The 12,389-nt window shown below is 47.3% G+C and overlaps 1 protein-coding gene across 1 annotated transcript in view; it reads right to left on the bottom strand.

Annotated features, from left to right (window-relative positions):
- The window catches only part of LOC139651996 (plexin-A1-like), a gene marked incomplete at its 3' end in the record, with an annotated part of 52,896 nt that overhangs the window by 15,531 nt on the left and 24,976 nt on the right, over positions 1-12,389 (bottom strand). The window contains exon 2 of the mRNA XM_071528910.1: positions 904-2,355. Coding sequence (XP_071385011.1) covers positions 904-2,085 — 1,182 coding nt within the window. The remainder of the gene's footprint in view (positions 1-903; positions 2,356-12,389) is intronic.

Below are 12,389 nucleotides of genomic sequence, written 5' to 3' on the forward strand. Positions count from 1 at the left end.
TGTGAGCTTGTGTGTGTGTGTGTGTGTGTGTGTGTGTCCTCTGTAAGGCATGCAGGGCCATGCATCATGGATCAGTTAGTAAAAACCAAGCCCAGCTCATGCTATCCCCTAGGATCTCACACTGCACATAGCAGTGCACCGAACCATACTCAATGAATTACCACTGTGTGTGTGTGTGTGCTTGTCTGTGTGTGTGTGTGTGTGTGTGTGTGTGTGTGTATGCTACACTTGAGTGACACTTCACAAATCCAGGGGACTGGGCTAATGATGTCCCCTGTCTGACTAAATCAAAGCACCAAGAGGTGCTGGGGAGAGAGAAAATGGGTAAAGAAAAGAGAAAAAAGGAAAGAGCAGGAGAAAGGAAGCAGAGTTTTTCACACTTCCTATTGAGTATCACTACCAATCTGCAGCAATAGTCGTTGGGAATGAATGTGGCATGGGAGGGGGACCAGGATTCAATTAGCAGGCCCGTGTTAGAGTAGAGAAAGAGGGTTGGGTGACGATACCAAGGACCAAGGACCACAGTGACACAAATTCCTCTGACATCAAAACAAGTTTTCAATATGTTTCAATATGTGGTTATTCATGTTTGCCAGCTTGAAAGTCTTCAGTAACTTTTCTGACAAGAGGCAGCACCCAGCATGTGAAAATGAGCATTACTCATGTTTTGCCAAAGCATGGTGTCATAATATCCTTTCAGACTGCTTCCTACAGAGCCAAATGGATTACTGGGTCCTTTCAATACTAATGCAATCTGCATCAAAGTCAAACTTGAGTGTTGGAAAAATAATATGTGTGCTTGGGTAATAAGTCAATTAAATCAGAGGCATTCTGACTGAAAAGGTTCTAAAGTGTATCTACTCAACAGAAATCAGAAAAGCCAATAGAGATGTTTTAGCTTACCGAGTTGATGCAGGCGAGCTCCTTGTTGAGCAGCCAGGGTAAGGAGAGCTTCCCATCTCCCTTGTAACAGGACTGGATCCTCTCTTTGATCTTCTCCTTGATCTTCCTCAGGGTGAACAGGCACAGCGCAGACTCTTTGGGTGGTTTGGCCCGATTCTTCTGACCCTGAGAGAAGACTGTGAAGAGGATGTCTTCATTCTCAGAGATCCCCAGAGAGTTTGCCAGCTGCCGGCCCGGCCGGGCCAGATAAGCATCCTGGACCAGGCGGTACTCTACCCCATCTTTAGTGCAGCCGATGGGGAACTCAACATAGGAGTAGAACTTGGGGTCGTCCACGCATAGGCGGACGATTTTGGAGGTGAAGAACTGCTCGCCGCTGGCATCGGGGGAAGTGAGCTGGGTATCCAGCTGCATGGTTAGATAATAGACAAACTGCTCACTGCTGAAGCTGTACACATAGTAGATGTCAAAAGCAGGAAACTTGGACAAGGTGTCCGAGGGGATCTTGAGCTGAGAGGAGACAAACTCATCCTGATAGACGAAGCTGAACATGTCTGCATTTTCTTCATTCTCCATCAACTTGCGGCTGGAGAGGGTGGGGAAGTACTCAGACTTGCCGTCAATGGGGGTCCCGATGAACAGCTTGCTGGCAGGACCGTGGGAAGAGCTGATGATGACCCCGGACATGGTTCCCGACTCAGCCACGCTGGACAGGTAGTGCTCCTTGCGATGGTGGGGCTCACCCAGCTTAAAGAGGTCATCCAGACGGAGGAACTGGCAGATGCCCTGCGAGGTGCTGCCGCAGGCAATGAGGCGGTTCTGGGCGTAGTCTATAAGAAGAAGCTTGTTCACATTGGGGGTCTGGGCCAGGTCGTGAGGGCAGGACTGGACGCTGGGCGGGGGGTAGCACTTCTCATTGTCCACCACTGGGCCGGTCATGTGGCTACGCAGCTTGGTCAGGTTGCTGGACAGCTTGAAGATCCAGTTGACAGCTCCCACATAGACTTCTCCAGTTTTGTTGTGGATGGCCAGATGCGTGAGCCCCGACTCAGTAGGGGCGAATCGTTTGAAGGGCTGGGGTTGGCCTTCAGAGAGGTAGGGGCTTGTGAGAAGCAGCAGACCCAAGAGGAGGAGCAGGTTCCTCAGGCTAGGGGAAGCCACTGACCGAGCTAGGGGACACATATCTGGGGCTGGCTAGAGGCAAGGTTGCAGGGGATGGGGGAGGAGGAAGAGGAGGTGGAGGAGGAGGAGTACAAGCTCTGGTACCAAGTCCCGAGTCAGGCTTTTTTTTTTCTTTCTGTTCTATTCCCCAGGAATGAAGGAGGACAATTGGATGGAGGGAGAGAAGGAAGAAGGGAGGGAAAACCAAGCTCCTATTGATTGTCTGTCCTTTTCTCAGCGTTGTAAGCCTTCATCAAGAGCATCATCCGCAGAGGCATGGGGGTGGGAGCCCTGCAAGGCAAACACAAAAAAAAAACACATTATGAGTGTCGAAGGAACATTTCCTATTGATTATGCATCAGGCAGGCAGAGAGGCCTAAAAGGCTCACGAAATGCACAGCTAAAATTAGAAAAAAAGTCAAGCTGACATTTGCCCCTGTGGTAAATAAATGATATTAAGTCAAGTCTGAAGGGCAAATGCGTGTCGGCATTTAATTATGAGGGAAGATAGCAAGGGAGGCATGGGCCGATTATTAAAGGTTCTGTACACATAATGCGAGTCGTGCTGCAATGAGTTATAGACCCACAACATTGAACTCTTTAATATTTCATAACTTCCAACGCTACCATGGGGGCTTTGGAACAGGCCTGTGTTTGAAAAAGTGCCAGTGGGCACTGTTAAATTGACAGCAAGCAATTTATAGCCAGGTCTACTCTAAGGCTTTCCCGTCATGGTTAGAACAGTATCAACAAACTACCCAGTATCCCCTTATTCTAATTACGCCTGTTGTTCTGCCAATAGTGTCCAGGCATCAGGCTCTCAGTGGCCCTCGTGGCAGCTCGGCAGCTCTCCAATGGCCAGAACATAGTCTGCTTTCCCTCAGGGAGCTACGATCACAACAATCCAGCAGCCGCTGTTCTATATCAGGATATACAAAAACAACTCAAGCAGAGACAGAAAGGAAAACTACTGACTGAGGTGTATGCTGTCTATAATGTCCAATTCCCTGGACATTATGTTGCCGTTGTTATGATCCCACTTCAACCAAAGTTGCCCCTGTCCCTCTAGACAACAATGCAAATTGTCTGTACAGTCCAAACCTTCCTGTGTATTCCCTGTATGGGAACAGTTAGAAACAAGTTAGAGAGAGTGGTATTCCTTCGTTCTTGCCGTCGTCACCCTCTCACACCGGCTAATTATGGGAAATGAAGAGAAGACGCTTGGTACACACACATAAGTCACATCCACTCTCGTCCATCAGCTTTTTACATTATAAACATTTCACACAGCACATAATATTCTCCAGAGTCGGTATCCCTTGACAACCCAGGATGCAGAAAACAGAGGGGAGTGATTGAAGGGCAGAATAGAGGTAATGAATTGGGTGGAAGGTTTATAGGAGGAGGAGAAGGAGGAGTGGAAGGGCTGAATATTTGCTCCTTTGGGTGTCCTCCAATGACAACACAATGGCAATGGGGAAGGGGGTTTGCCGGGCGCGTGCCTCACTGCCGCTACTTGACAGGCCAATCATGTTCCTGCGATACCAGGACATTAGTTCTCCTGTAAATGCTGATTATGCAAAACGGGCCACAACTCTCCCAGGGCCGCACACTTCAATTTCACCTTGACTATCAAAGTGTCTGCGCAAAGGGTGTTTTATGACCACGCCGAATCGGGAAGATGAGAGACACTACAGAAAGACTGGGAGGGTAGGAAGAGGGGGATGGGGGGCAAAAACATGAGATAGAGAAAATCAAAGGGAGGAGAGAAAGGAGGGAGAATGTGGGGTTTTCTTTTCTTTTTCTCTTTATCTTGGTTCCCTCCTCCTCCTCTGGTGAGTGATTGAGGGGCAGGCCTTTTTGTCAATCAATCACCAAGCATACAGGCCAGGGAGTGTGGTCAGTTTACCAAGCTCAGAGGGACAAGAGTGTGTGTGTGTCTGTGTGTGTGTGTGTGTCAATATCTGTGTGTGTCTTTTATGTTTCATGCAGCCATTCTTAAGGTGTGTGTGTGTGTGAGAGAGAGAGAGTGTGTGTGTGCACACACCAAGGGACAAGATTCACTTCCTCTAGAATCGAAAGAATGAGACACTATAAGTGGAGTCATTGAAATGCACATCAATTTTAGTCGCTGCTGCTGCAAACAGAAAGTAAGAGAGAGAAAAAAAGAGAAACAGTAGCGGCAGTGCTCATGGAATAGCAAACCACAGCTCAGCTGAGGCAAAGCCAGCCAGGTTCAGGGAGAGGCGGTGTTGTCCAATTTCCACAAATAAAAGGCTGGGGACAAGACAAATGTATAGGAGAGAGAGAGGGACAGAGGAAGAGGTGAGGGAGGAAGGGAAGGAGAGGTAGAGCGAGAGAAAAGAGAGAGTATGTAGGAGACAGAGGGAGGGGAGGAGAGATTGCACAGACAGAAAGACAGAGAAGAGAGCAGACCAGAGGGGAGCGTGAAGAGCAGTGGGAGCCAAACAAGAGGCAGCACTTCCCCGGCATTTTAATCATGGCTCTACCTGCATTTAAATCAAACAGCAGGGGGGCCCTGTGGGGCTGAGGCACCTAGGCACAGTAACTGCAGACAGCAGGGCCCGAGCTGCAGTTATCAGATATACCCGCACTCGCCTGTCTATGAGAATAAAACGACTCGACGCGGATCGCGGCCTCTTCGACATAAGCAGGCGCAATAAAGTGACGAGCCAGCCTATAAAAAAACTAATTTCTTGCTCAACGGTACAGTCGCGCTGCACTACGAGAGCAGATGTCAATTTAAAGCGTGGCGGCGCACGGGGAGGCCGGCTGCCTCATTTTCCTTTGTCATTTCCAAGTGAGGGAGAGAGACAATGAGAGCGAATGAGCGAGTGAGAAAAAAAGAGAGAGCGATAAAGAACGAGAGGACCTGAATAAAAAAAAAAAAAGTCGTCCCTACAGTAATTCCTCTTCATTTGGGCCAGCCACAGCTTGATGTAACAGAGCGTGAATCACACAACAAATTGCATCTGGGGGTCTCCGGCTGCTTGTTATCTGCCCTGGTAATAAGACGACGGCATCATGACACATGCTTTGATGAATGCACGTTACTGAAAACACAATGTGGAGGGATCCAACTCCACAATATAAAGTTGAAGCCTGATTGAAGCGGGAGAGGGGGCAGGAGGGGAAAAAAACTCACAGCAATAATTCCCTGCCCCTTCCCCCTGCCCCCCTCCCCAACCCCAGTCATGGCTGACATGACTGACAGATGAGGATATTGTCAATCACTCAGCGTCTTACAGATTTTCCTCTTCCACCTCCTCGCCATTTTTTTTTTTTTTTTTTCAAATTTCCCCATTTTCCTTGTACCTCCTTATCCGTCCAAACCCTCTTCAATTTCAATTTCCTCCCGACCTGAAGTGAAATGGTGGGAAAAGCGCTGGAACAAGGTTGTGGGCCATATCTGGCACCATCAAGGAAAAACATGTCAATCATTTTGGGCTGCAGCGTGTCTGCGGCTTTAGGAATGGGCAGCCGGCGCATCGGGGGAGCAAAGGCCGTTATCGCACCGGGAAAAGCGTTAGAAAGGACGGGGTGTGAGGGGCCGAGTTGATTGGATTTGATATCGGGACACCCTATCAATTGACGGAGGCCCGTACGCCGTCCCTATGGGGCTGGGAATGGGAATGAGGGATTGGGAAGGAGGTAGACATAACACAGGGATGGAGGTTTGGAAGGGGAGGGAGGGAGGGAGAGCGGGAAGTCCTTCCTCGGCTTTGTTTCACTTTGTTTATTTGGTTTAACAGGAGCAGGGTTAGGAGTCCTACAAAGAAATGGGGGTGGTTGTATGTCTGTGAGTACGGAATGAGGAAACTCAGAAGGCTGGCCAAGTGGTAGGTAGGGGATGCGTGTGTGTGTGTGTGTGTGTGTGTGTACAGTGGGGGTGATCCACAAGGGACCCCCAAGTAGAGCAGCAGAGAATATACACACCTCAGAGAGAGAGAGAGAGAGAGGAAGGCAAAGAGTGTCACACATGGAGAGACCAACACAAACACTCTCACTCTCTTTCTCCCTTTCTCTCTCTCTCTCTCTCTCTCTCTCCCTCCCTCCCTCCCTCCCTCCCTCCCTCCCTCCCTCTGCCCCTCTCTCCCTCTCTCTCACCCTCTTCTCCAAAGCAGCTAAACCTGTCCGTTCAGATAATGGTCGCTGCTCGGTCCCGGAGCTGTGCTGATTTATTGCCGGTGGCATATCAATTACAGCACTCGCGCTGGAGGAGAGGAAGAGGAGGAGGAGGTGAAGAGAGAGGAGATGAGAGGAAAGGGAAGGGAAGGGAAAAAGAAGAAGAGTGGCGCTCAGACAAATTCTCTCCCCTCTGCACTGCATCACAACATGTGGGTCACATCTGGGGCCGAGAGAGAGGAGGGAGCGTGCGGGAGGAAGGGGGGAGAGAAAGGAAATACATCAGGGAGAGTGGGAAAAGTGTGTGTGTGTGTGTATGTGTGTGCACGCAAAGAAGGGCTCTCAAAACGAATGCAAATTCTCAAGACACACACATTCTCATACATGCACAAGTCCATTATTGTAACCCAAACAACATATTCAAGGAGGTGACAGAATACTTCATGGTTTAAGAGACACTCGCTTCGCACACTCCCACCCCCGCCCATCGCATATCCTCTCACCCACGCTACGTTTGTGTCTGGATACACACACACACACACACACAAGGATTTATCCCATACGTTACGCGCATGTAAATCAAACACACTCACACACACATGTACAAAACTAAATGGGTCTCCATCTTAATCTCCCCTCCACCTCTCCGCTCAGCAGCCAACACACTCAAGAGATTGGAGATTTGCCCCCGGGGACGAGGGGGGTGGGGGGGTTTGGTTGAACAGCAAAAGCAGGCGAGGCGGGGGTGGGGTGGGGTGGCGGCTGTTGGGGTGTGCGGGGGGTTGGATGGGCAGAGAGGAGGTAAGGTAGAAGGGGAGCCAAGCCCCAAAGCCTTAATCCCCTCCCTGGGTCTGCCTAATCTCTACCATCACCACCACTATCTGCATATGGGAAGAATGGATTACCATCCCCCCGACACACTGACGGATGGACTGATGGAAGGATGGATGGCAATCCCTGGATAGGCTACACGCAAACACAGAAAACACACTAGCAGACAGATAAAAACGGACACAGTTATTACAGGGTAGATGAAGTAGGCTGCTCAACAGACACACACTCAGGGCCTCGTCACACACACACACACACACACGCTTCCACAGGTAGGCGTTACGCAGATTGGTCATTTGCAGCCTGGTTAGCCTGCCAGTCTAACATATGCCTAAGGGAGGTCAGATGGCTAGGAGGGGGACAGGCCCCCCTGTCCTGAACCACACTAATGCTATATACGTACAGGCCTCTTAGCACACCATCTCACACACTATAACACAACAATGACACTCAATCTGTTGAAGATTATCAGAGAATGTCAAAATTATTACAATAAATTACTGGAATATTTTCTAAAAATGTTGTCTGTCTGCCATTGTCAACATAATTTTGTTAATGAAGGACCTGCCTGGTTCAATAATGGTTGAAAAGTGAGAGAATACATATGAATTATTGAATTTGGATAGTTACAGTGTTTTTTGAGTGAGTTTTGGTCGATATAACCAGACAAAGTCATGAAAGCAAGCTAAGCTCTGACATTCATTTTCAGTTAATTGCTTTCATTTAAAAACTCATCACCAAGAACATTGTGCTAAAAATGTATTTGGTGCTAAAGAGCCAAAAATATCCAAAATGCGAGCTAGCACACTGGAGGTGCCAAAAAAAACTGTACATATATCCTATTCAAGACGTGCAGCGAGCCAAGAAAAACTTCAGAGGAGGTAAGACCAATTTTCGAGAGGTCGGACAATAAAGCAGTATTGTATATTGTAGTATATTGTATCATTTCCTTTCTGCCTTGGCTAGGGGAACGAGCTGACTGGCACGTCTTGAGCCGTATAAAAAGCCCTTATGAGCTCTGTTTTAATGCCAATGTAAATCAGTTTAGTGGAGGACAAGCGCTGGTGCCCTTTCTCTCTCTCCGTGGCAGACGGCCTGCCAAAACAAATGCCTTGTGCCAGGGTAGAAAGGTGCAGTGTGTGTGTGTGTGTGTGTGTGTGTGTGTGTGTGTGTGTGTGTGAGATGCAGTCAGACACTAGAACAAATTGAGCCCCCCGTCTTTAAAGCACCTTGCAGGGCTGACTCCTAAGCCAGCAACTCGACGAGAGTGATAAAACCTGATCTAGACTTGTCTGGCGGCTGCCCTTGATGTGAAGGAGTTGAGGAAACGCCCCAGATTAGAAATACAGGCTAGAGTCCTGATCTTATTTGATATTCATTTCCCCAAGTATGTTGGCCAAGAATAAGTTGTTTATAGCAACCGCTTTACAAGCTGCTCAACTCCGTTTCATGGGATAATGGATTTTGAAGATTGTAAAATGGCTTTTGAGTGGATATCACAAGCCCTGGGGTCATAAAACACATTATTATAAAACATAAAAAATCATGAAAAACATTTAAAAAAACAAAGACAGCTAGAAGATTCTTACACAATAGCCACCATTTTTGTTAGCCTGTTCCCTAATCCGTATTAATCTGACACACACATTGATGATTAATTGATTAGGCTAGTCAATGTCACCCATTTCCAAGTCTTCTATTTGTTTCCCAGGCTTGAATCAGTGGCTTGTACAAGGACAAGGGTAGAAGCTGACTACTCACACATTCAAGGGCTGGAGCAGCAATAAGTGCAAGGACAACTGCTTCCCTGACACCCAATGTGTTGTGAGGATAAGAGACGTGTGTGTATGTTCCTGTGTGTGTGTGTGTGTGTGACAGCTGCCACTCCGAGACAGTAGACAGACTGTGGGCGCTACATCACACAGATTCTTCCTCTCCCCATTCCCTGTGATGGCACACACACACACACACAGACACACTTGTGTTTTCAGAGGTAAACAGGATTATACGCCGACAGACGTGGCTTCAGACGCACACTGATACATTAAGTGTGTGCCTATGCATGCGTGTGTGTGTGTGTGTGTGTGTGTGTTTGTGTTCTGAGACGGGACTACACAGTTGTCCCTGGCTGCTCTGCCTGCATTCCTAGAATATGGGACAAAGGGAGAAGGGGGCGGTCAGCTGTGTGTGTGTGTGTGTGTGTGTGTGTGTGTGTGTGTGTGTGTGCAAGATGAGGCAGGAGGACATAACCGCATGAGACAAGCCTGCTTCCCGCACACACACCTCCCTCGCAATCTCACCACCTCCTGCAAGCTCTCTGAATCTGACCCGTGACAATCTTACACTAAGTCGGCTCTGAATGGGAATGCAGCGGGAATGCGCTCTGGACAAACCCCTATATGTGGAATTCATCACCTCATCAAACAAATACATAATATGTGTGTGTGTGTGTGTGTGTGTGTGTGTGTGTGTTTGTGCAGGGTGGCTAAGCTACATGACAGGTGTGTGCCCTACTCTTCTCGTCCCTTCTCTCAACTCTCCCTCTACAAAGCTAACAACCTGTTTTTCTTAATATATCTCCCTCTTTCTCAAGTCTGCACTTGTCCTTCATTGTTTCAGATGTGTAGCGCTGGAGTCACAAGGCAACTAGTTGTTACGTGTTCATAAAAAATGTCAAGAATTGGGATACACGGGTAGCCGGCATAACCTGAACTATGAATAGTGTCGCTGCTGACTCTGACCTTGGCATCAGTGTTTTAATGTTCAAGGCCAAGAGTGTAAATGTGTGAGCGTTTGGTTAGTGAACACCGACCCAGCATTTCAAACTCTCTGAGCAGTGCGAGAGCATTGGCTTGTGAACGCAGCCCTAATGTTATGAAGCCTCCATGCACAGTTTGCAATTGTTGAGTGATGAATGCAGCCACATGCTCTGAACACTTAATGAACCGCATGTTATCGGCGAGCAGTGAACGCAGCCACTGTGTTTTGAACACTCTCTGAACAGCTCGCGGTGGTTGGATAGCGAACGGCATCCGAATGTTCTGAGCGTTTTATGAACAGTGTGTGTACGTTGGCTGGGGAACACAGGGTTGAGCGCCCCGGGGCTCTCTCCCAGGCATCCTGCCCCTGTCATTACAATAACACATGGACAGCAGACAGACTGTATTTGTCTCTCTATCCCTCTATTTCCCTCCATCTCCTCTGGCCCTTTGTCGCTCTCTCTCTCACCCTGTTTCTTCCTCCCAATTCTGCCAAACACCTCCCATCTCTCTCCGTCTCCTCTATCTGCCTAGCCCTCTCTTTCTCCCCCTCTTCTCCTTGTCGTGTTCGACCTTTTATGGTTCAGAGGCCCAGCTAAAATCCAAATGGCTCTAACGCCAAACCTATGCGTATCACAACAAACAAACCAAGAGCATGGGAACCCATTTTCTCCTCCCTGCTTCTCTTCTCAGAGGTGAAAGCCCTGGAAAAACAAAGACCTTCATTCCCGCTGCTAAGACACAAGGAAACACTGTTGAACCAGCCATCACATAAAACCTGCCCACGTTTCAAACAGGAGCACACACACACACACATACACACACACACACACGGAGCCAGGCACCGTCAGATTAGTGCTTTAGTCTTAATCTCTCGACTGTGTTCGGGCGGCCGGGCCTTTCTTTCCTTGACAAATCCTCTATGTGCGTGTGTGTGTGTATGTGTGAGTGTGGTGAGTGTGTGGGGAGGTGGGAGAGGTAGGCGATATGTAGGTCAAGGCCAGAGCATGTCTGATATGAGTCACAAAGTAATGCAGTAACAGTGTTGCTAGTTTAACATTTCACTACTGCCACACTATGGCAAACGCAGTCAGTCTATACTGGTGTTCATCAGTTCTGTAGTAGAAACCTAATGTTTTTTTCCATTATTACTTATAGAGAATGACAGTAATGATGAGAGAGCAGAAGAGGTGATGACATGCGACAGCAGGTCATGAGCTGAACTTGAACTCATCCTGTATGTAGAGCTCACGCATGGTAGTCTTGTCCTATAGAGCACCACACAATTTCACATTTTATAATGAAATTAATCTATGCCATTAACAAAACGGTAAACTTCCATGCTTAAAAAAACAGCTGGATTAGCACACTTTTTAAATTCTCTATTACTCAATACAAAGAACACTGCACCTGCACCACATATTTGAGCAAACCACCCTGTGGAGTGTGCAAGCAGGGGGTTCCCCAAATTTTTGAGTACCCAGCCAGGTGGGAAAAGTAACCGGCTAAGGGATGTTTGTGGCGGCAAGATACATTTTTACGGTGATGCCACTTTTTAGCAAACCTTAAATATGTTTATGAAAGTATGACAATTAAAATAACATGAATACAATTTTTTATTAAAGGCTCAATGCTCAATTGAAAAATAAACGGATAATCTTTATTAATTGTGAATGTTAAATGCACTTTCTTGAGTCAGTGCAGAAATGCAATTTTTAATTGAAATAAGTAGGCTAGAACAAAAATATATAACAAATAGTAATAAATATAAGAACAAAGTTAATATTTTAGTCTTCTCAGAGCAATACTGGATCTCTCTCCTGAGTACTACTGCACTCACAGAACTGAGATCCAATAATTATGGAAACATAAATCAGTTTAAATAATGAGGAAATGTTCCAATTTTACATGGTCATAACCTGCATACTGGGGCTTTAACAAACCCTCCTAAAACAGAAGCCCCTATGATCTTTCCCTGTTCCTCCCTTTACTTCTCCCATTTATATTTTGAACATTGGCAAAATGGAGTCAGTGTACAAGTGGAACTTGTCAGGATTAGTTCAACTTGGGTGGCAACATCAAAATCAAGGACCAGAATGGCTCGCGCAGATTAACATGACGTTGTTCAGTCAATTACTGGTGTCAATTAAACCGAAAATACAGGCAATGGTAGCCTCCATATTGATCTGAAGTAAACGTTACTATGGTTACAGACATTATTTACAGGCCATTGCGAGATCGTAGGAGCGGAGTGACTCCCGTGTACCATACATATGCGCATTCACTCAATTTGGTTGTCACTACCAAATTCTGGCAGTGTGTATGTAGCGACAGTGACATTCAGTTAGACAGAGGTGGGTAGACGGTTAAATAGCTGGCAGCCGGTGCTTGGGGAACCCCCTGTGCAAGGTGCTAAACTAGGCATTGCTATTGCTAATCACAACAATGGCATGTAATTGCATGCCACCCGTTGACATGAATCAACGCCGAGTAATGCTGGTCACATTGGAGGTCAAGCACAACAACCTCGTGGTTTTCCAACACTCATTCACACTGCTAATCCCGCTGTGGTTCGGGGTTTCTGAGCTG

The sequence above is a fragment of the Centroberyx affinis genome, unplaced genomic scaffold (genome assembly GCF_046629955.1).
Source record: "Centroberyx affinis isolate AG114_WGS23_722 - 3 ecotype Tasmania unplaced genomic scaffold, CSIRO-AGI_Caff_v1 ptg001738l_1, whole genome shotgun sequence".
In the NCBI taxonomy this organism is placed as follows: Eukaryota; Metazoa; Chordata; class Actinopteri; order Beryciformes; family Berycidae; genus Centroberyx; species Centroberyx affinis.